The sequence below is a fragment of the Euprymna scolopes genome, chromosome 3, assembly GCF_053919585.1.
Source record: "Euprymna scolopes isolate OS-2025 chromosome 3, ASM5391958v1, whole genome shotgun sequence".
Classification (NCBI taxonomy): Eukaryota; Metazoa; Mollusca; class Cephalopoda; order Sepiida; family Sepiolidae; genus Euprymna; species Euprymna scolopes.
In genome coordinates, this window is record NC_136484.1 from 173,092,945 (window position 1) to 173,116,864 (window position 23,920).

The 23,920-nt window shown below is 35.0% G+C and overlaps 1 protein-coding gene across 1 annotated transcript; it reads left to right on the forward strand.

The window, feature by feature from the left end:
* Positions 1–4,880: 4,880 nt before the first annotated feature.
* On the forward strand, positions 4,881–5,294 carry LOC145263107 (uncharacterized). The gene has a single exon (XM_080120041.1). The coding sequence runs from the start codon at positions 4,881–4,883 to the stop codon at positions 5,292–5,294; it is 414 nt and encodes a 137-aa protein (XP_079976167.1).
* Positions 5,295–23,920: the final 18,626 nt, after the last annotated feature.

Below are 23,920 nucleotides of genomic sequence, written 5' to 3' on the forward strand. Positions count from 1 at the left end.
TGTGGCTTTTTATCTGTTAGGTTGTCATTTTTTCTCAGTACTCAAAGTTCCATCTTCCCAGGCTTTGCCTCCTCTTAGTGGAGTGGAGTAAGTTTATTGCTTACTGTTTAAGGTGCCCTGATCCAGGAATACTGACAGGGCTGCCCAGGCAATTTTTAAAATACCAGAGTGTTTCTCCTTTTGGGGTGCTGTATTAGCTCTACCCACCTTCGAGCTTGTGTCACATTTTCCTGCAATAGGAGAGAATTAAATACCTTGATGCGAACATGTCTGTGCAGGGCGTCTATACACAACCTTGACTGAGTACATTGATTAACTTTACCCTGACTATTTCAAATATACCTTCTCTCACAACACGTGGTCCTACTCAACCAATCAGAGCTTTCTGCATCTCCTAAGTTTTATACTATCAAATACCATTGCTGAAAAAGCAAGTGTGAAATGGTCTGATGCTCTGAAATGTGTGTTTCCTTTAAGAGCTGACTTCCAATAATTCACTTCCAAAAACATATTTGCAAGTCGAAAGTACAAAAAAGAAAATGGAAACACGGATTTGTTTTACTTTTAAATTTCCATTTAATTATTTCATTTGTAATTCTATTTTGTTGAAATGGAGCAGCATTCACCAGGAAAAGTAAAATATTCAAAATGGAGGAAGAAATGAAGAACCACTTTATTCTTTCAGAATGTTTTCTTCTATACATCCTTTCTATGATTAATTTGCTCTCCAAAGTAAAGAAGGCCAAAAGCGCAATAATGGAACCGAAGGAAAAAAAAATATCCTGATTATGATTAAAGAGGTCTTGTAAAATTCATGCATGACATGGAATCGGTCGTGGATCTTAGCAGAAAGAAACAGTAAAGTTATATATCGACTATCCTCAGCCAGTTTTATTTAGTATACAAAAGTTTAACTGAATTTCTTTTTCTTTAGTGCTTTGTTGCAAATGATGATAAAGTGAGTTTTAGTTATCCGAGTTAATGCATTCTGAGATTGTTTCACTTTTGAACATCCGTATTTTACTTCTTTTTTTGTTCATTGTATTGTTTATTATTTAATTGGTCGTCTTTTTAGTTTGGTTTCTTTTGTTTGTGAAAGAAATCATTTTATTCACCTGCCGTCTGTATGTCTTTTTTTTCACACACATTATTTACTGCTTTTTCACTTGGAAAAAGAAAACTCATCCATGCAATTTTTTCATGCGTTTCCATTTCAGCTGTATTCACATCTATCTAGCAGGTTAAAAACATTTTCTATTCATGTAGTCATACATATTATTATTATTATTATTATTATTATTATTCCAGTATTTACACACACACATTAAGGCATCTATTCGTTATAATATCGTCCAAATTGCTTTAAATAACAGACTCAATGAAATTGTTACCGGCTTCAGAGCATATATACTAGTTATTTGCATGCTAATCACCAAAGGAATGAATCAGTCTGCAATCATAATTTTGGTATATTTTTATTTTTTTTCGACGAGTGCCTATATATATATATATATATATATATATATATATATATATATATGCTGTTTTATGCACGTTTCTTAACCTATAATGAAAAGGGTTGACTTTGGCTTATTCGGCTGCTTTCCAGAGACAATCAAATATTGATAAAAAGACTGTTACATTGTGCCTGTTTTATGCTATATATTATGTCTACTTTATTATTTTATTTGAATGTCTCTGAAGAGCAGCCCAGTCAACCAAAGACTATAATTTTACTTGTGGATATCCATGGATACACATATATTTGCATTTACAACAAAAAAGTATTTGTATCTATCTTTATGAAATGAAGTATGTTTATATATTCATATGCACTAAACGAATTAACCGATCATTTTATATTTTTGAATGCAGCTACTAAGTGCAAGGGGTCAAAATGTGGGCTATATTTAATTTGATTTCTTTCTATGCAAGGTATAAAAAGAATTGATGGAAACTGTAAAAATTCAGATATTTCAAAATTTTTGTAAATTTTCATAACTATTAGATATCATTTAATAAATATTCACAAAATTTCACTTTCTTTGGAATATTTTAAAGAATATTTTAGTATAACATGGTACCCCCTCCCAATTTTAAAATTAAAATATTACAGATTTGCACTAATGTTCATCCCTAGGCACCAATGGAGCAAGATTAACAGGATGTGAAAAAATTTAATTAGAATACGGATTCTGGACATAAGGTTTAGTATTACGATATCTTGATTTTAATCTTCGTAAAGTAAACATAAAAGTGGTGCAAAACTGTTCAGGGAATTGTATTTTCCCTGGGATGGGTATTCACACCACTCGAAGATACGTACGTCCTCGACATAGTCTTGGCCATTTTTGAGTTGGGAATGACCTTGCATCTGTCAGGCTGAAGTATGGTTCTGGGTAGTCCTAAGAGATCTGCCCTCCCAGGTTGTTGCCTCTCGTTTTTCAGGTCAGGAAAGTTTATCGCTTATTGCTGGGAAATGCGAGTGGGGCTGCCCAGGCAATTTTTATTAGGCCAGAATGTTCCATCTTTAGGGCTGCTGACTTAACTCTTCCCACCTTCTGACCTTGTGTCACATCTTTCTGTGGTGGGTAAAAAGTAAATACCTACCTTGTGCCAGCAGAAAAAAATCAACCAACATGCTTAAGCATAAAGACAAGAGCAAAAAATGCGATTTTTATTTCCATACTATACCCTCAAGTTTCTGGTTTGGTACCCACATGTCAAATATCAAGATTTGATGGAGATTATATATGAGGTTTATTCCAAAATTAAAGCCTCCTATTCTTTCAACATAAGAGCTACGTAGACGAGAGTGGTTCCATTAAAACGAGCGATTTTTTTTGTGCTCCAGAATTTATTTTTCTACATAATCACCACCATTTTCAAAGCACTTTTGCCAGAATTTCAATGGCGCATCTTTGCTTCTGAAGCACATTCATGAGGGGGGTGCTTTGTTTTTAAGAGTCTCACTCCATTAATATCTGATGCAGAGAGAAGAAACTTTCGGTTTATGAATGCATAAGTTTAGACATCATAAGAATGTCAATTTGCAATTCCTCTAATCCATTCGGGCAGAATAAAAAAAAAAAATAGAAGGCATTACTTTTGTGATGTCCCTCTTATATGTAAAAAGCTAACAAAGATCAGAGCAGCCTTTTTTTCTTTTTTTTTTATTACATTTTCACCCCAAACAAGGCACATTGCCACTTTAATGTAGGGGGCTACTATCAGGGGAAACATCTACTGGGGTACTATGTAGGGATTAGGGCAGCGAGATGTTGGTTCACGTTGCACTTGAACTTATGCATGTCAGTACAGTTGGGGAAGCAGTGACCTGGAATGGAATTCCAAAGTCTAGCAGTTCTGGGGAAGAAACTACTGGAGTAGAAAGATCTTTTACATCTAGGGATCTCTACAGTGTGGGGGTGGGATTTTGTAGCTTGTCAGGTCTGTCGAGGGTGTTCACGTCGTGGGGACACAAGTGCTTGCAGTTCTTCAGAGCATTCACCATTATAATACTTGTAGAACAGGCAGAGGGATGCAACGTTTCGACGATGGGACAGAGGCTGAAGTTTTGATGCCAGTTTAGGGCCTATCAGATTTGTGACTCTCTTTTGAACCCTGTCAAGGAGCGAGAGACTAGTAGCCGATGCACCGGCCCAAATGTGACAGCAATACTCCATACATGGGCGAATAGTGGCCTTATAGAGGTACAGGATACTTTCGGGTGTTAGAAGTTTTCTAGCACGGTAGAGAGAGCCCACCTTCCTCGCAGCGGCCCTGGCAATGCCCTCGATGTAATTGTTCCAGCTCATGTTTCCTGTGAACGTTAGGCCAAGGAGCTTGAAAGACGTACTCTCAGCTAAAGAGTTGTTGGCCATTGCTATAGGTGGTAGAGAAGGTTTCTTGTAATTATTGAATGAAACCAGTTTTGTCTTGGTGGCATTGAACGTTACCATCCATTTTTGTCCCCATTCCACTACTGATTTGAGGTCATCCTCTAGTGTTTCTGCCATTACTTTAGATATATGTTCATTTGTTTTCCTGTCGTGCCTGCTATAGAGTGTGGTGTCATCAGCATATATACCCATCTCAGAGGCAATTTTGTCGGGGAGGTCATTTATGAATATCAGGAACAGCAGAGGACCAAGGATAGATCCCTGGGGCACTCCCGCATTTATATTATATTGTTTAGACGTACGACCGTCGAGGACAACCTGGATTTTTCTCTTATCTAAGAAGGATTTAATTATGTTAAGTATTCTACCAGTGATACCGTAAGATCTAATCTTCCTGAGGAGACCCTCATGCCATACCCTGTCAAAAGCCTTAGATATATCTAGAGCTACCGCTCTGCCCTCTCCCGCTTTGTCCAGTGAATGGTATATGCGTTCAGAGATTACAGTGAGGATGTCTGCCGTGGAACGGGCTTGTCTAAATCCATATTGATGGTCGGTCAGAAGTTTAGCATCTGTAAGGTGCTGGACTAGAGCCTATTTCTCAATATTCCTCTATCATAGATCCATTTCAATTTATCAACAGGAAAATTTCTTTTTTTTTAGTAAAGACAAATAGAATGTTGTACAATCATAATTATTCATATGATTTTTGGGGGAACTATTAAAGCCTGACAACCGCCTCAGTCTTTGTAAGTTGCATATTTTTATAAAATCTCCAGTAAATCCAGGGACATGAAACCTAGGTACCTGAAATGGGTGATTAATGTATTTTTACATAAGTAAACATTAAATTCAGAACAGATGGAAAGCTGTTTAACCCAAAGGAGACTGCAGGCTGTGACAAAGGTGAAGGAAGCAGTGCTGAGTGATTTTCTTTTTGCTGATGACTGTGCCCTCAATGCCAGCAATGAGCGAGAAATGCAAGACCAGATGAACAAATTCTCCGCAGCCTGTGACAACTTCGGCCTCACAATTAGCGCCAAGAAGACCGAAGTTATGTTCCAACCAGCTCCCAGAAATCAGTATCATGAGCCAAGTATCTCAGTCAAGGGACAGAACCTTCAAGCGGTTGAGACATTCACCTATCTGGGCAGCACTCTATCTTGGACAGCCACAATCAATCTGGAAATCAACAACAGAATCGCCAAGGCAAGTAGCGCATTCGGGAGACTCATAAGCAAAGTCTGGGAAAGGAGAGGAATCAGCATTGACACCAAGCTGAAGGTTTACAGAGCAGTTGTCCTCACCACATTGCTCTATGGCTCAGAAACCTGGACTACCTACAGAAGGCACGAAAAGACGTTGAACCACTTCAACCTGAAATGTCTCTGAAATCTCTTCCATATCAGATGGCAAGACAAAGTCCCTGATACAGAGGTCCTGAAAAGTGCTAATCTTCCCAGCATAACTACTACCATTCGAAAGACCTAACTGAGATGAGCAGGTCACGTTTCCCGCATGCCAGATGAAAGAATCCCAAAACAACTCCTGTATGGCGAGCTGTGCTAAGGCAAGCGTTCAGTTCGAGCACCAAGAAAACACTTTAAGGACAACCTCAAAGTCTCCCTCAAAGACTTCAACATCAGTACCGAGTCCTGGGAATCGCTTGCATCAGACAGACCTCACTGGCGTCACCTCATCAACAAAGGAGCTGAAGAGAGAAGATCCTTCAAAGCAGTACAGAAGCATGTAACCCGCAAAGCCAGAGCAACAAGCTCTGTCCCTCACCACTGTCCAACCTGTGGGAGAGCCTTCCATGCCCGGATCGGCCTTACAAGTTATCTCCGGAAGCACAAAAACACTACTTTTATTCACTGATGTCATGGTCATCTTCGACTTTGAAGGACGAACACGACATAAGTGGTCACAAAATCGAGGATAATCTTTCTTTACTAAATACTCTGGAAGATATATAGCAGGGCTACCCGGTGTCGCCTGGGGCTAAAGTAACCTATTTCTATTAAAACTTCTATCACTATCTTATTTATCCTTCTCTCCTTAAACCCCTCTTTCTCTTCTGCTCAGCCCATTTTCTTTTAGATGAGCATACGCGCGCAACTCTTCTTTATATAAAAGACTAGCAGAGAGACCCGACGTTGCCTGCGATAAAATGTGGGTTAACGAATGTTCCAACGATGCATTTATTCTCATTAAAATTTGTGAAATTGAAAATTTTTAAATTTATCAAATCGATTGTCTGCTTTAATTGGAGATCCATTGCAGTGCACTGGGATGGAGGTTCACATATCCCATGCAGTGATCTAGTCCATAATATAATGTCGTTTACAATTCACTTTTGAAAAACCTACTGTTGATTTGATAGGAGTACTTTTATATAATAGCTTGAATTAAGGTTTAAAATGCGCAAGTCAAGTATCATGGTTCAGTTGTGTTCCAAATAAAAACATTAATTTAAAATGCACTCCTGTCTTATCAAAGAACCTATTTGATTTTATACGCTGGGCCCTTCTGCTTGTGCGGTGATAAAACTTCTCAAATGTACTTGGAATATTAGTCAGTATAAAGGTTTGAAGATATAATACGATGTAAATATTCCTCGGATTTATGTGATCATGTCCATTTCTTTTAAAAGTTAAAACCTTCGTACTTTTCTAGTGTGGAAAATGTTCAATTTTGACATAATAATCATGATTGTTTCCGCGCTGCGAAACAGGTGCTGTCAAAAAGAGGATATTTTGGCATATTGAAAGATATAAATGGCAAGATGACTAACATGTTGGATTATAGCTGTTTTGTCATCTATTTGTATATGCTCTTAAATTTAACGTGCATACATAAATGATTGGTATAGATTAAAGGGTGAAATATAATTGAAAAGCATATTTTTCCCACAAACATATTTCCCATAAGTATATATCCCATAAGTATATTTTCCCATAAGTATTTTCCCATAAACATTTTTCACAAAAACATATATTAGTATTCTTATCATACAAACATTATTGGTCACATATGTATATTGCTCTTTTCTTCCATCTGATGAGGTAAGTCTTTCTAAACTGTGATTCCACTGAAACATGTATGCACATATGTAACCAATAATATTTGTATAATAAACATACTATATACCGGCTCTGTCCTCCATTGAGCACATTTAAAACAAGTGAAGCATGCATGGTCCCTCATGCGTGCACAGTGAACGAGGCATAAAAAAATGACTAAGTTCAGCATCCCCCCTCATTTAGCCCCCAAAGTCCCCAGAGGACGTCAAATCCTGGTGAAAATGAACAAACAGTGTAGTTTTAGGCCTTAACATATGTAAATTTTAGTTCTGCATCATGCAAAAAAAGAAATAACTAAGTCCATCATTTGCTCCCCCTCCATTTAGTCCCAAAAGTCCCCAAGGCCTTAACACAATTCAATTTGAGTTCAGCACGATTCAAAACTGCTAAATAGACATACACAGAAAATTTTGTACAAAAACGGTAAAATAGTCTCAAAAATGGAGTGTTTTTATTAGCCCTAAAAGAGCCCCTGGGACATACGCAAGAGTTATCGCAAAGTATAGACAAACAAAATTATATGGAAATCAGTTAGTTAAAACATTTCAGAAAGTTTTATGAAAATCCGAGGCATCTATTTTTTTTTTAATAAGCACAAAAGTGTCAATTTTAGCCATTTTAACCCGAAAGGCACCCCTGGTCGGAGGGGGAAGAGAGTTTTCCCGGAAAATCTCTTCTGTTACTTTTTTTACTCATATCATGTTTAATGTTTGTGCATAATTTCAAAAAATTCCAATTGAAAAAAGTGCGGACAGACGAACGGACAATGGTGAATTTACAGGTCCACCCTGCTTTTATCGGGTGGGGGTGGGGCGGGAGTGGGAAGAACCAAAAACATACGTTTCAGTGGATCTAAATCTAGGAAACCTAAATATACAATCATTTATTTACACACACACACACACATATAGTCAACCACATAGAGTACTATTTCGTTGCATCACAACTCATCACTGCGGCTAAACTAGCACCTCTCCCTAGCCGGTGATTGAACCTACAACCATTGCGTTGATAGTTGGCAGTTCTACCCATCAGCCCATGGAATCGATACTCGCAAATGACCTCAACGAATGTCCATTGAAATAAACGCTCGCCACCATTAAGCTGCTTGTTTATTTATCAACAGCCAACCTACACGCACACACACACACACACACACACACACACGCGCGCGCGCGCACGCACATAGAGAGAGAGCCTTGTGTTACTTCGGAATAATCTTTTCCATCTTTTAAATCTAAACTAACTTTAGAAGAGATTCATGGATGTTTCCAAGTAAGAAATACCGAAAAGAAACACATATATATATATATATATATATATATATATATATATATATATATATATATATATATGGCGTAATGTTATATAAAAATATTGGCAGACTAATCTTATATTTCGGAAGAAATTAAGCAAATATATTATTTATGAAATTCTCATAATAGACCCTCTCTCCCAACTTGTCCTTTCTATTTCCCCTCTTTTCTTCCTCCCTTCTCTTTCTTGATTCCTTCCTCTCTCTCTTATCTCTCTCTTTATCTATTTTCTCTTCCCCTTCGCTCTCTTACTCTTTTCTCCTTTTTCCATTTTATGCCAGCAACATTCACCATAGGCGTGTTGGACTAGCTTCCTCCGAAGGAGCAAATGCTAAGGGAATATTTACTTCCCAAGCGGTACCCAGCTGCATGTATATCCCGGTCAAGGGAGATGACGACGTTAGGTGTTTGCAGTTCCGGCAGTGAGGTGTCGACGTCCTTCGACATAAATCGCCTGGTATTCCCAAATGATTACTCATCCGGTATTGATAAGGCTCAACGTTGCTTAACTTGAGTGATCTAACGAGAACCGGTGTGTCATCTGATTATTCAAGTAACAGACAGAAAACAAATATAATGGGAATGCGTACACATATTCTTAAGTAGCTTTACTGTAGGTTTATGTCATGTAACTGCCTTCAAAGTCAATGACTGTTTCAAGGACCAGAAATTACGTGTGAATCAATTGTGTGTGTGTGTGTGTGTGTGTGTGTGTGTGTGTGTGTGTGTGTGTGTGTGTGTGTGTGTGTGTGTGTGTGTGTAAAATGTCATTGAATGAATTACTCGTGACCTTTAGAAGATAAGTTGTAGCTGTCACCTGTGGTGAGTGTCACTGGGTACAGATACGGGTGATAAAGTGGGATTGCAGGATTAAGAGAATATCTGTGTACAATCAGTTTAAGCCAACCTACCCTGCTTCTCTGTTGTTGTCTGTGATGGGATGAGATCAGACACTTTTAAAAAACGTTTAAATGAATGAACAGAAAAGAAAAAATACAATTTCCCACCGAGAGGCATGCGTTGTCGTCAGCACAGTATCTCTGTTTCCTGGACGTTGTATATTTATTAATATCTTCTGCAGGAGGTGAGACACAAGGGCAGGTAGGCGAGAGAAGGGGATAAAAGGCAACGCACTAGATTAAATGCACTGCAGCCTATAAAAACGTGTAAGCAGCCCCGTCGGTATTCTTCGGTAGGGACGCCTCAGGTATAATCTGTATATCTATTAAAGTGAAATTGTCTCTGTGTGTACATTTCTCTACCGAACTACTCTGTCAATTTTCAGTCTACAGACTCAAGATTTGACATAAGCGTATTGAGATTTGGGAAAATCTTTTTAATCAGTTTTCGGACAGAAATTTGGCTTCCAAGAAGTCAAAGTTGAAAGACTTGACCTTTGCAGACTCTACCAAAATCCTCGGCTAATTTTGAGTCTAAACACTTGAAATTTTAGATGTAGGTTACCTGGACACGAATCAAACTTTTTAATATATGTATACATGTGCACATAAAGTAATTAACAGTGCATAGTGCCCCAGCAAAGCCGGCTGAACTGCTAGTTGACAATAAAATTACAGTATATTGTAACTCTATTGCAGTTTTTTTAAATAACTATTTAAAAGTTTAAATAATGACTATTAAGTTTCATTTTGCTTTGAAAATCGAGTCTGTTGTAGCTTGGCAAAACATGTTACAAAATGATTGTGGGGATCATAACTGCCTCGAATCAGCACTCAATAACGTATAAGATATAATTATGTTTTTAACCTCTGTTCAAGTCCATTATTCTGAAATGGGGAGATCAGTTTACTTCACTTATAGATTCTCAAATAATTGATCTGAACTATATAAAAGAATAGTAAAGCCTGGAAAGTTGAACCTCTAAGTACTGTAAAGACTCATACCTCTGCTCGATAGCAACGACGTCATTGTCGTCTACAATTCGCTTTCGAAAAACCTACTGTTGATTTGATAGGAGTACTTTTATATAATAGCTTGAATTAAGGTTTAAAATGCGCAAGTCAAGTATCATGGTTCAGTTGTGTTCCAAATAAAAACATTAATTTCAAATGCACCCCTGTCTTATCAAAGAACCTATTTGATGTTATACGAGTCGAGGACGTATTCACGATTGGTACGAACAACACCTACTGCAGCTGTGTCATCAGATCCAATGAAACTTCAAATTTTCATAAAACGTTTTTGTTTTCCATTTTCTGTTTTACTCCAATGCGATGCCGCAATTTATTTTACCAAAGTGAAGTGACACTGCAGATTACGTCATAGAATTTGATCGTTTTCTACGTCAATGATGTACATAGCGGTTTATTTGTTCTTATCACATGAGAAAGGAAAATGTAACAAATATTTTAACTCAATAAATTCCTATTAAACGCTTCCGCATTGAATACTTAATAGAAGTTATTTTACACTGATGTGGAGTGATAGTGAAGACCATGCTTTTAGTAAAGGGCATTAGTACAAAGATGATAAAACAAAAAATCTGAAGATAATTCAAGGTCTATTCCATGTTTCCGTTTTCTGCTCCACTATAAAGTATTCTAACTAAATGTAAACACACACACGTAATCCCGGCGACACACTGGTCTTTCCCAGATGACCGAAGTTAAACACATCACCTGTACCAGATGGGTAAGCATTCGCAAATGGTTACCCATATGATGTATGCACCACACCGGGGCGTAGAAATTTCCAGGTTGGTATCTAGAGACGCGTTTATTCCACTGGGAAGGATGCCTTTATTAAGACATGCATCTTAAAACCTAAGGTCTACTGTCTTCTCTGTCTTGTGGCAGTCATTGCATCGACTGGTATTAACAGTTGTAATAAAAAATGTGGTTGGTTTTACAGAAAGCCTTCGACCTTATAAACAAATAATATACATGAATTTCCAAACAACTTAATGACCCTCATATCTCGAAATCAACAGTAGTATCCATCATTGTGTGTGTGTGTGTGTCTTAAAGCAAAAAAGGCTGAACACATTCAGAGCAACTTAAGAAGCGTCATTTTTTATTCGAAGCATACAATTGTTTCAACCTACCACTAAGATATTTAACGCGTTCACAATATATGATATAGTGATCTTCTCTTGGTGAGATCATCTTCAATGCTCATGTAAATAAAACGGCTGCCCTTCACAGAAAAAAAAACTATGTGGCATTCCACATTCATTCTGTAATTTGTATCATAGAATTGTTTCTCCTCACAGTACAATTCCAAACTTTTGTCACTTTGTTCCTTCCAAATAGTTATACTTTCGTTTCATCAGACAAGATTACCTTTCCACAAAATTACATATCTTTCTTTTCATAAGTTTAATTTAATCGGTCTTTGATGTTTGATTTTCAGGAAACGCACTTTTCTTTGTGATTTTGAATGAAAGCCTGTACGATATAGAAGTCTGTTAATGTTATCCTTACTTAGAATCCAGCACCTACAACATCAGTATTAATTTCAGAAGTAGAAATGGAGGGGTGTCTACATATCTACCTTGAAGTACTCATTTATTTTTCTCGAAAGATTTGCTGCTCCGCCGCCATACTTATACTTTCTGGTGATATGTTGTAATGTACTTAATGCTAGATTCGTTGTTTTGCTAATTTTCGAATAACCTTGTTCTCCCTGTGGCGTTCAATGATTCTATCTCGAATATCTCTAGATAATTCTTTAGTTTTTGCCATTTTTTAATCTTTGAATTGAAGAATGCCCATACAAGGGTCATATAATTAGCAGCACTAATTTCTAAACAATTGTGTGCTTGTTTGATTGGTCAGAGATAACATTTCAATACTATGGAAAATTTGAATATTCAAAGTTTTTGGAAATAAAAAAGTTTCGATTGAAAATTTGAAAAAAAATGTCATGTATCTAATACTTTTACACATATAAATTTTCAACATTGATTAAAAAATGGATTCAACCAGGAGTTTTGAATTTTCTTTCCAACAATTTTACGAGATATTACTTATCAAATATCAGGTAAAATGGTGAACATTAACTAACTGTTTACTTGCCTCTCCTCAGGAGGGCAGAGTTAGACACAAGGGCAATTTTTTAATGTGGGAAAATACAGCTCCCCCCAAAATTGTCTCAGTCATGAAGGATTTCCCCTCCATTGACCGAGGATAGAAGAGGTTAAGTATATTCTGTGTAGGATTCATTACTAAATTAATTAACCAATCATTATTAATTTTGGAACACACTGCTTGGCGTAAGGTATCCAAACCATGTTTAGTCTAATGCGTTTTATGTAAAGAAGTGGAGGTCTTGATAGAAATTCGGGAAACTCCCATAAAATATTTTAGATTTGCATGAAATTTTGCTTATAGTAATTAAACATTAATGAAGAAAGATTCTCTTAATTTCCCTTAAATTTTATTAAATTCTCTAATCAAACTAATTTAATGGATGTCTACCAAATGCGGATTCTAGACATAAGGTTTAATATTATGTCTTTATAACGGGTACAATTAATTCCCCAAGAAGCACTCATTATGTGCTTCTTGGGGAATTAATTGTACCTGTGCTGAGACAAGTGTTCTTCTAGTATATATATATATATATATATATATATATATATATATATATATATAAACTACACGTAGACGTAACCACGTAAATATTTGTTTAATCTTTTAAAGCTTTCAATTTGTAAGTTTTTGCTTTTTATCGTTTTAAACCATTCATCATTTGAGATCTTAATTCACCTGGCCATTTTGTTTTTCTTCTCTTTTCAATTTTGTTTGTAATGCTTCTCTCTCTCTCTGTCTCTCTCTCTCTCTCTCTCTCTCTCTCGCTCTCCGTCACCCAATCCCTTACTTTCTGTTCTCTTTTCTGACCCCCCACCTCCGACAGTAACTCGCCTTTCTCTGCAACAATTTCTCTCTTTTATGAATGATTTATTTTCTCTGCTAATCAAAATAGTTTTAATTCTCAAATTTCTCTGTTTTCATTACTTTCGAGTTTTGTTTTCTCAATCGGTCATTCAATTTCTCTGCTCTACCAATCTGCCTGTATTCGCAAGTGTCTACGTATGCATGTGTTTAGCTCACTGTGAATAATGGGCCTCCTTACCTCTTATAAATGCATTCATCCCGAAGAAAGGAACCTGATGTAACACCAGCTGACAGTACTAACCCAGACATCTCACATCTGCTTGTGTCTGGAACAATTTGTGTTGTTAGCCAACCTCACTGCTATAACTGTAGTTATATAACTGTATTTTAGCACAAGCTTTTCTGGCATTCACATGCAATTATTGTCGTCCTTATAACGACTATGCTGTTGACTACTATTGTATCTATGTATCAGCATAATTATCTCTGGGGCGTCCAGATCAGGCTGTCTTAAGATACCAACTTCCTAACTTAAACTGCATCAAACATTGATGTTATTTTTTCCTTTCCTTTTGCAAAACTCAAATGTTCCGCAAAATCAAAAACAACAATTTTTCTATACAAAACAGTCAAACTAAACACCATGAATAAATATTTGAAGATATAAAGTATTTAAAACATAAAATCTTTTACAAAATTTACTGGATCCAGCATTAAGTAACCCAAAATGATTGATATGCCGTAAAGCAAAATAAACAACCCAAAGATCATAAATAAATAATGGGAGATATAAAGAACTGGAATCAAAACTTTTTCCCAAATTACAGAATTCGGCATTAAATAATCCGAGACGGGTTGATATACCGTTAAACAAGAAACAACGATCATAATTAACAACATTTTCATCAGGTTAACATCTATTTTACATGCTGGCATGTGTTGCCCGGCTTTTACAATCAAACGTTCAAACTAACCTCTCTTTGAACAGGCTTTTATACCCTTTTCTTTCAAACCCACTCTGTTTTCCTTTGCCTTCTTCAGCAACCCTTCTCCATCTGTTAACACAAGAATTCATTCATTCTTTCAATATGACTGTACTAAACAAAGTCCTCTGTTCTGCATACATCTCCATATACACTCCAAATTTCATCTTCCTCTGAACCTCTCAGATATAACCCTGTCTTTAAAAGACAAATTACACACTAATTATGTCATTCTCGTGGAGCTTTGTCAGCATTTAACCACTGAACTGTGCGTTGCCAATCGTCGTACAGAACCCCCTTTTCATCGTAAATCACAATCCAGTCGAGAAACTGATCGTTCTTGTTGCGTAAAAGAAGGAAAGATACCATTTCATAATGACGTTTCCTTTGGTTGTCGTTCAAGTCGTGAAGCATCCATTTATCAAGTTTTTTTTGTTGCCTTTCCAATCTCCCGTAAGTAGTTGGGAATTACTGTACACGTTACGCCTAATTCAGAAGCAAGTTCTCAAACAGGTGTGCGTGACTAAGATTCTTAATTGATCGTTATCAACATCCGATGGCCGATCACTACGCTCATCATCTTCAAGACTCGCCGCCGCCACGAAATTTCTTAAACCACCATTATGCTGTGCGGTCAGTAGTGGTTCCGTGGCCAAAAGTTTCGTTGATATTGCGAGCTGTTTCAGCAGCTTTTCGACCTAGCTTGAATTAAAATAAGAAAATTGTGTGAGTCTGTTTTTTTTGTTTTTTTTGTATTCAATGTTCTGAAGCGAAGACAATTGTTTTAAAGCGATTGTAATTTAAACGATTGGATGGAGCGAACAACGCTCTTTTAAATGATATATGAGTAAAAGTATCATAACGAAGACTTATGTGAAAATACAGCATTTAAAATCAAAATTAAAAATCCCACAAGAACTTTCTAGTAAGCTTAATACTTAGTTCACTACATCTTGTCATAACAAAATTCATATATGTAAGTGTACACCTTTCGTCATAAATGCTAAGAAAAATTATACTTCGTTAGTGTTTTCACTAATATTAATATAAAATAACCTCTAACATTAAGTAAAAAATGAAATAAGAAAGAAAGACAACGTTTTAATAGGGAAAATTTTAAATGAATAAAGAAAGAAAAAAAAATTAAACGGGATGCAAACAAGAACATAAGGAAATGCCTCAATGTAGAAATAGAGTAAAGAATTTCTCTCTGAATTTAATTTCGACCGATTATATTGCGTGTCTGATTTTGCATATGTGTATTATTTTTACCCTAATCACTTTAAATAACTCAAAATGGTTAATATGCCATAAAACTTTAATTTTTTTCTACTCGTTAACTATGTGACGGTACAGGTATATATTTATTTATATACAAATAGATACGCATTGTTCATTCTTATAAAGTGGGGGATATTTCCTAATTATTTTATTTTTCTCTTTTTTTCTATTAACATTTTCAAACCAATTCGATCGTTTCAAATCAAACAGGAAATTTGTTTCGTCAATTCTTCAACTTGAGCGATCATTTTCTCACTCAGTTGTTTATAGTAAATCTATTTTTACAAAATGGAAGCACTATTTTAATGCGCTGATCTTGTCTCTCCATATATAATTTTATTTCTGAATTTCGAATTTGATTCTACCTAACTCATGTCCGCCACTCCCATCCCACAATATTCAGTCACACCTCCAGCACTTCTGCAGTTTTGATCAAGGGAGCCATTCTCATTTGTTCGGAGCGTAAATGTGTGCTGTAAATCAAAAACTCCTGATGTCGGCATTAATTCATACACGCTTTCCTGAATTCAAATTAAAATTGATGTCTTAGAGACCGTTCAGTTGATTTTGTTCGTCTCTTTAATTTTGTTTTCGTATCTTTTAGCCGCATTTTATTTTCAAACTTTGTCCAATGTAATTTTTAAAACTCATTCAAGAACAGTGCTTTGAAAAGATTTTTCACCTTCTTCTGTTTTCACTTAAATCTATTCTTTTTTTAAAGTAACAAAAAAAAAATCAACAATATTTTCTCCACAAATTGAATAAAAATAAAATAAAATAAAATAACCTGCAAATCTGTTTCTGCTTGCTTGGAGAAGTGAAGAATTGATATTAGAGAAAATGAATATTTTTTACAAGTTTTTCAAAACTCGTTATTTATTTAATATTTGGCATCCATTTTGTATTTCAAGTTTTCCATTGTAAAACTCTTTGTGTAAAGCAAATTTTCATCCTTTGAATTTTAAGTAAAAGTACAGAATAGTTAATAATCCAAAACTCTAAAAAAAAAAAAAAAAAAAAAAAAAAAACAAGAGTATATAATTCATATTAGAATGAAATCCTCTATCGAACAAGCATAGTTGTAATGTTTGTAAACGATTAGAAAGATTTTCTCCGGATTAAAAATATCAGTAGAGATTTTCATTCTAATGCGTTTAATATAAATTATATTGTTTCTTTTGGTTGGCGTGTTTTCAACTGATAACTATTCTGTACTTTTAAACATTTATGTGGAGACTTTGTCGTATTGGGAAGGAATCTATATTTTCATGCATTTCATGTATGAACTAGCAGAGCTACTCTGCGTTGTCCGGGCGAAAAGTGCAACACTCCAATAAAAACTCCCCCCCCCCCCGCCTCCATCGTGTTCTCCATGTTCTTCATTCTCGATCCAACCAATTCCTCTCTCTGAACACACGCATAAACACACTTTTGTAGATTTCTCAAGGAATGAGTAGGTATAAAGGTAATAACTCCTTGAAAAACAAAATTAGTTCCTTCATATAGTTAATGGTTTAAAAACAGAGCCCCCCATCCCATCCTGACAAAATGTTCGCCAGTTTAGGATCAAAGAATAAATATTTTTTCCAATTTCTGAGACAACGATGGTCGGAAAAATACCAAAATTGTTTGTTCCATAGTTTTAGTTGAAGACACATACGCACGCACAGACGTACATACAGACAGCTGACCTTTATATAATAGATTACTACGTTATTCATTCATAAGTGGGGAGTTATGAGTCCTCCAGTGTTAATTATGTTGTACTTTTTCTGATTTCTGTTCGGAGTTGGATAAATCGTTATTTTAAACAAATACAGAGGTAGATATTAAGGTGTTTTTGGAATTTTATCGAAAAGTATTAATTCTAACTTAAACGACCAGCATAAAAATATAAAAGTGTTATTCTAATGTTTTGGCCACGTTGACCTATGACCTTCTTAAAGAGTATCTTGTCGAACTCGGTGAATCTGCACGGAATTTGGAATGGAATCTTTTCTTTAATCTGCAGAGGTAGTATGCACTTGTTTTGTCAGCTATGATCGGATAGAAGTCTTCTGCCCGTATGTGAAACACTGTTCTGATGGCTTGCTTCCCGGCAGACTACAGTATGGTAGCCTTCAAGTCCAATGTAAACAAGTTCTTGTTGAACCGTCCCCTTAAATAATCAAATTCTACCCAACTTATACCATTAGCAATTACTACACTACCACTTTACATTCATTAACCCTTATCCTCGAGTGACCTTCAAGCCTTGATAAGTGGTAATTCTTTTATGAAAATAGTATTTGCAATTGTATTCTTTGTATGGCTACTGGAACAAGAGCATACTACCCCGTTCCTGAAATAAAAGGTTCCGTACAAAACTCTGCAAAGATTCCCGAATTCGACAAGTTTAAAAAATATTTCCATAGGTCAGTCATGCTTAAGTTTGAAATGAGATATTCGTTGGTCCATCATGTTTGTTTTTGAGTAGTGATAAAAATGCCATTTCCAAAGATTCCGATTAAATGAACCCATCGACTGCTTATACTTTCCTTATACAATGAACTGTCCCATGTAGAATCCTAAAGAGCACAATTATATTACGAATTGTTCCCTATATATTACACTACTTATTGTTTATTTACAGTGATAAGCGTTTTTATATTTTCTTTTTGAATTTTTGATGTGACGATTGGTAATTTGGATTATTTGGACTACTGTACTTATCTATTTCTCTCATATATATATATATGGGTCGATCGGTAGAACTGCTGACTGTCAACGCGATGGTTCTAGGTTCAATTCTTGGCTTGGGAGAGGTACTGATGAGTTGTGATACAACGAAACAGGACTGTATGTCGATGATTACAAATATATGTGTGTGTGTATATATATATATATATATATATATATATATATATACATATATATATAATGTTTTTTTTTAGAGATGGCGAACTTTAAATTCCATAAATCATAGAAAAAATAATTTATTATGCAAAATATTTTTATTATTTCAATGACTAATATTTGGCATTTACAATCCATAGTTTCCAAATCTGCAATTAAAGAAAATAGTCGTTAATTTTGCCGCCTTTAAAATACCCTATATATAATATAATTATTCCAGGTTAAAGATATTAAAAGATTAAAGTCAATGAATTTAACAAGGTTATTAATCAATAAAAAAAGAAGCAAGATATACTTTTATTTATATTTAAATAAACATTTTATATGGTCACTATATAGAACAATGTGTAGGTCAGTAAGTTATTACTAACTAATGACTTCATGTTCCTTTCTCTGAAAAACGTTTTATCCTTGAATAGAGACCAGGATAAAACAAAATTACTCAAATATAGCAATTTCGAATGAAACCCTTAATGCACGGTGGTAGCATGGTCTTGCTCCGTTTGTCATAACTAGGCCTGTAACAACAGCATATTCTCTTCATTGTTTTGACTCTTGAGTATATATCCGTTAATATCTTATGTTTTTATATAGACTGGTGCACACACACACACACACACACACACACACACACACACACACACACACACACACACACACACACACACACACGTTAGCAGAGAGACCCAACGTTGCTCAAGATTAAATAAGGATCCACAAATATTCCACACTTCCAATACTTTTATTGTCATCGAAATTGGTGAAATCGCTAATTTATCAATCAAATCGATTGATTGCCTGTTCCACCACAGTCCACAATATATTGTAGTCTACATTGCACTGTAGATAACCTACGGTTTATTTTATAAAACTATTTTTATATAATGGCTTGAATTAAAGTTTAAAATGCAAAACGTTAAATATCAGGGTTCAGTTTTCTCCTAAACAGAAACATTCATTTCGAATGAAAGAATCTACTGTAGATTTTATATGGCAGGCACTTTCGCTTGTACAGTGATAAAATTTCTAAATTGCACTTGTGATGTTAGGCTGCATCAGAGTATTAATCTTGGTCAAAATCGAACAGTTCCTTCTTTCATCTGATTTTTTCAAGTATCAGTTTCTGATAGTTATCAGAGGCATTTCGATACAAAACCTATCTCAATACACTTCCAGACACATGAAGTACATTTGTGTGAATTTTCAAACATAGTAGGCCAAACTGTTTTGGAGTCTATAAGAAAAGAACTCACACACAAAGTGCCTTTATATATAAGCACAGTTATATATGGGGACTTTATATACTATTTAGAATTAATGGTTCCCATATTGTATTAAATTATCTACTAGTTCTAGTGCGTCATAGGTGAGAAATAGCGACAGCTAAGAGAGAATATACTGAAACCACCAGAAAACGTATTGAAGCACAGAAATTAGGAGCCCGTGGTTTTTGGAAAATTTACAACAGTGTAGTAAATAATGGGCAATCAACAACTCCTCCACTATCAAACAATCATGAGATTGTTTGCACGGCACACCTGCTATACTAATCATTTTCATCATGGGCAATGTGGATACACCCACAACAATTCCAAAAATAAAAGAACAGATAAAATCATGTAAATGTAATCGCCCCCCCCCAAAAAAAAAGTACGTGATACCCTCTCCCTTAGATATTTTGGCAGAAGGGATACAAAGAGAAGAAACTATTCTCCAGATATTGAGCATTGGAAAGACCCCCCCCCACCTCCAAAAATTAATTAAAAAAAAAAAAATCATTACAACTTTTGTTTCAATAAAAAAAATAGCAGCGAATGCCCGTTCAATCGCAAAAAAAAAAATTAGCCAAGTAGGCAGAACCCTAAAAAGAAATGAAGATATGCCAAAAATTAATTAAAAAAACAATTAAATGAAATTTTTCGTCATTTCATGTTTCTAATGTAATTATCCCTCCTCCAAAAAATATTGAATTTCTCTTATTTTAGGGTTAGTTTTCTTTATAAATTGTTAAGTGAAAGTACAGAATGGTCTCATAAAAATTAAATTTATTGTTATTGTATGTTTCAAATGTAATTCCCGCCCTTCCCATCCCCACCACTCAAAAAAAGAACAAATTGCATTTGTCATGTTTTGCCCCCCCCCTCTCTATCGCACAACTTGAAAAAAATGCTAGATAACATGTTTTATTGAACGCTTTGTGGCCAAAAAGTGGGTGCTTATTTTATGTAAAATTTATATAGAAAAGTCATCCCCCATTCTAAAAGGAGTTAAACGATGCTGGGTCATGTCGTAAAATGTACCTTTTTTAATTAGAAATTTAAGTTTGTAATCGATGAGATTAACATGAAAAAAGAAAAGTGTAAATTGTGGAATTTAGGGGCAGTTAATCTTCATTTTATTTTTATTTTTAGGTGTTAAACGACGTGGGTCATATCGTAAAAGTTTACCGATTTCTGTATAACCGTTTACAGAATATTAAAAACAAACAAATGAAATGTTTGGAAATTTCTAAGGGCAAATAACTCAAAAAATTTTTTTTACAAAATCGATATTGGAATAATTCCAAATAAATTAAATTAAATACGTCATTAATATAATTATTGTTTAAAATTTCTCAAATAACAATTTTAAATAGAACACTTAAAATAATTCTCTCGTTAGAAACATTAATTAAGATACCGAGATTTAATAAAATCGATTTTTCTTAATGTAATATTCAAATGACATGATCTCTTAATTGTATATTTGGCAAGAACCATACTATATATAGAAATAAATGAAAGAGTAAAGTAAGGAAACTTTTGTATATATTAATCAAATTGTGAACAATCAAACAAAAAACAAACTCCAATCTCTGGTCCCCCCTCGCCAATCTTTCACGAAAAACACCCGTCTAGCTGAATCCACTGTGAAAAATTTCCCCCACTCTATATCTGTGCCTAAATCAAAATGCGGATTCCATGAACAAATCTTCTTTCTTAGAACTGCACGCCTATGGAACTCTGTTCCGTCTGCCTGCTTCCCTCCGGACTACAACTTGGATGTCTTCAAGTCCAATGTTAACAAATTCCTAATAAACAACCCCCTTAAGTAAACACTTCATCAGATCTCCACACTAACGTAATGTACTTGCAATAACCCTTATCCCTGAGTGGCTTCCGGGCCTTGATAAGTGGTGATCACTGTGTAAAAAACAAAACAAAAAAAAACAAACTGGATTACGAATGTATCTATCTATACTCCTATAAATCCGTTTTTCTTTTGTGTGTATTGATATTCATATTAAAAACCCTCTTTCTATTTATTTAAAAAGAAAATACAATTTTCTTATATATGGGTTGTGGAATTGCAATCACTAGCAAAAGATCTAGCTAATTTGCATATTCTCTAAACATTCATTTTAATTAATTCCCTTTTAGTTTTTTTCGGTTTTCTTATGGGATGATAATCTTTAGTTAACTATTACATGTAATTATATTCATACATGATTTATACTTGCATAATATTTGCATAAAAAGTTTACAGTAACCACAAAATTGTTTCCATAGATATTTATGTATACGTATATATTTTTGCTTAATCTATAAAAGTGAACGTGTCTGTGTGTGTATATTTTCCTGCGCAATAACTGTGATCTTTGTGATCGGTTTTCGACCAGAAATTTGGCTGTTAAGGGGTCAAAGTTCAACGATTTGACCTTTGAGAACTCTACTAAACTCCTCCGACAATTTTGGGTATAAGCAATTGAAATTTTAGATATAGGTTCCTTGGACATGGATCTAGCTTAATAACTTGATTAGAGCCCAAAACAATAAATGTTAAGGGGTCCTAATAGGGTAATAGGGGTCAAAGTTTAAAAAAATTGACCGCTGTTTTTTTTGCTCAGCATACACCTCGAAACAACCGGGCAACACCGGGCTGAAATGCTAGTATATCTATAAAAGGGAAAGTGTCTGTCTGTCTGTGTACATTTCCCTACACAATAACTCTGTCAATTTTCAGTCTACAGACTCGAAATTTGATAAACAGGGTACTGAGATTTGGGAAAATCTATATGATCGGTTTTCGGCCAGAAATTTGGCATTTAAAGAGTCAGTTCAACGATTTGATCATTGAGAACTCTACCAAACTCCTCCGACAATTTTCTGTCTAAACACTTGAAATTTTAAATATAGGTTTCTTGGACATGCATCTAACTTAATAACTTGATTCGAGCCCAAAACAATAAATGTTAAGGGGTCATAATAGGGGTAAAATTAAAAAAAAAATTGACCGCTTCGGTCTCTACCAAATTACTCAGAAAATTTCTGGTCTAAACATTTGAAATTTTACATGAAGGGTATTCAGATATAGGGTAAGCTTTTTAATCGGTTTGGGTCGAAAATTTGTAGTTACCAATATATAAATGTGTGTATGTATGTATGTTTGCATTCTGCCTAAAACTTTCGACAGAGGAGAGAGATTTTTACAAGATCAGTAGCGTTTTGAAGTTCGACCTTTCAGACGACAAATATCGAAAAATTGGTTAAAACATTAATATCTTCACCTGCAACTGAGCACTTTTCTACAGGAGGGGTCGATTTTTTCGCCGATATTTTCGAAAGTCATTCCCTCCTTTCGAGTGCCAAGTCTTAATTAAAACCTACGTCACTTCCGGTTTCGCGGTGGTCGTAACAGCAAAGACGCCAGGTTTTTTCTGTTCTTTCCCTCCTTTGCCGGGTTCAAACCTGCCGGGTTCAACCTGCCTTCCTACTACCACTTTTTCAAACCTGCTTTCCTACTACCACTCTTTTTTTTTTTTTTTTTTTTTTGCTTAACATACACCTCTGAACACCCGGGCAACGCCTTGCACCCATGCTAGTGTATATATAAATATATATTTCTTAGTATCTTTCCAAGTATTTCTTTACTTGGCTTTGTTTCTTGCATTATAATGTTGAATGCTTAGCACACAGACATTGTTTTTTTTTAGACTTGGTAGATCTCAACCGTGTATTGAACCCCTTAGCGAGCATATTAACCATTGTATTATTATTATTATTATTATTATTATTATTATTATTATTATTATTATTAAACTTATATATTATCGAAATTTGTTTTTTCTAACAAACTCTCGTAACTCGCTCTTGCATTACAGAAATGTTAGTTATTGGCATGTGGTCAGTTTGCAAAACGATAAACATTTGAAATGTCACCTTGAAGAGAATGAAAGAGTTTTGAAAAGACGACCCTCAGAAATGGACAGGTGTTTTTGACAGTGGATTTCACCAACTTTCATTATTTCGGTGTGATCCTGCCAATATACGTAATATATATATATATATATATATATATATATATATATATATATATATATAAATCAAGAAAACTGATTAAGCATCAGTCCACGAATGCGGGTCTTTTGGTCATCTATTGACCATGCTATTCTTAACTAGACGTATTCACTGAACCATAGTGGCTAGTAACATCCTTTCGCATAACTAATGAGCTAATTCTTTTCTTAACATTTTATGATAGCAAAACAGATTTTTTTATTATGTAGACCTAACAAAATTATTGAGATTCTTCAGACGATATTGCTTATACAAAAGCTTAGTC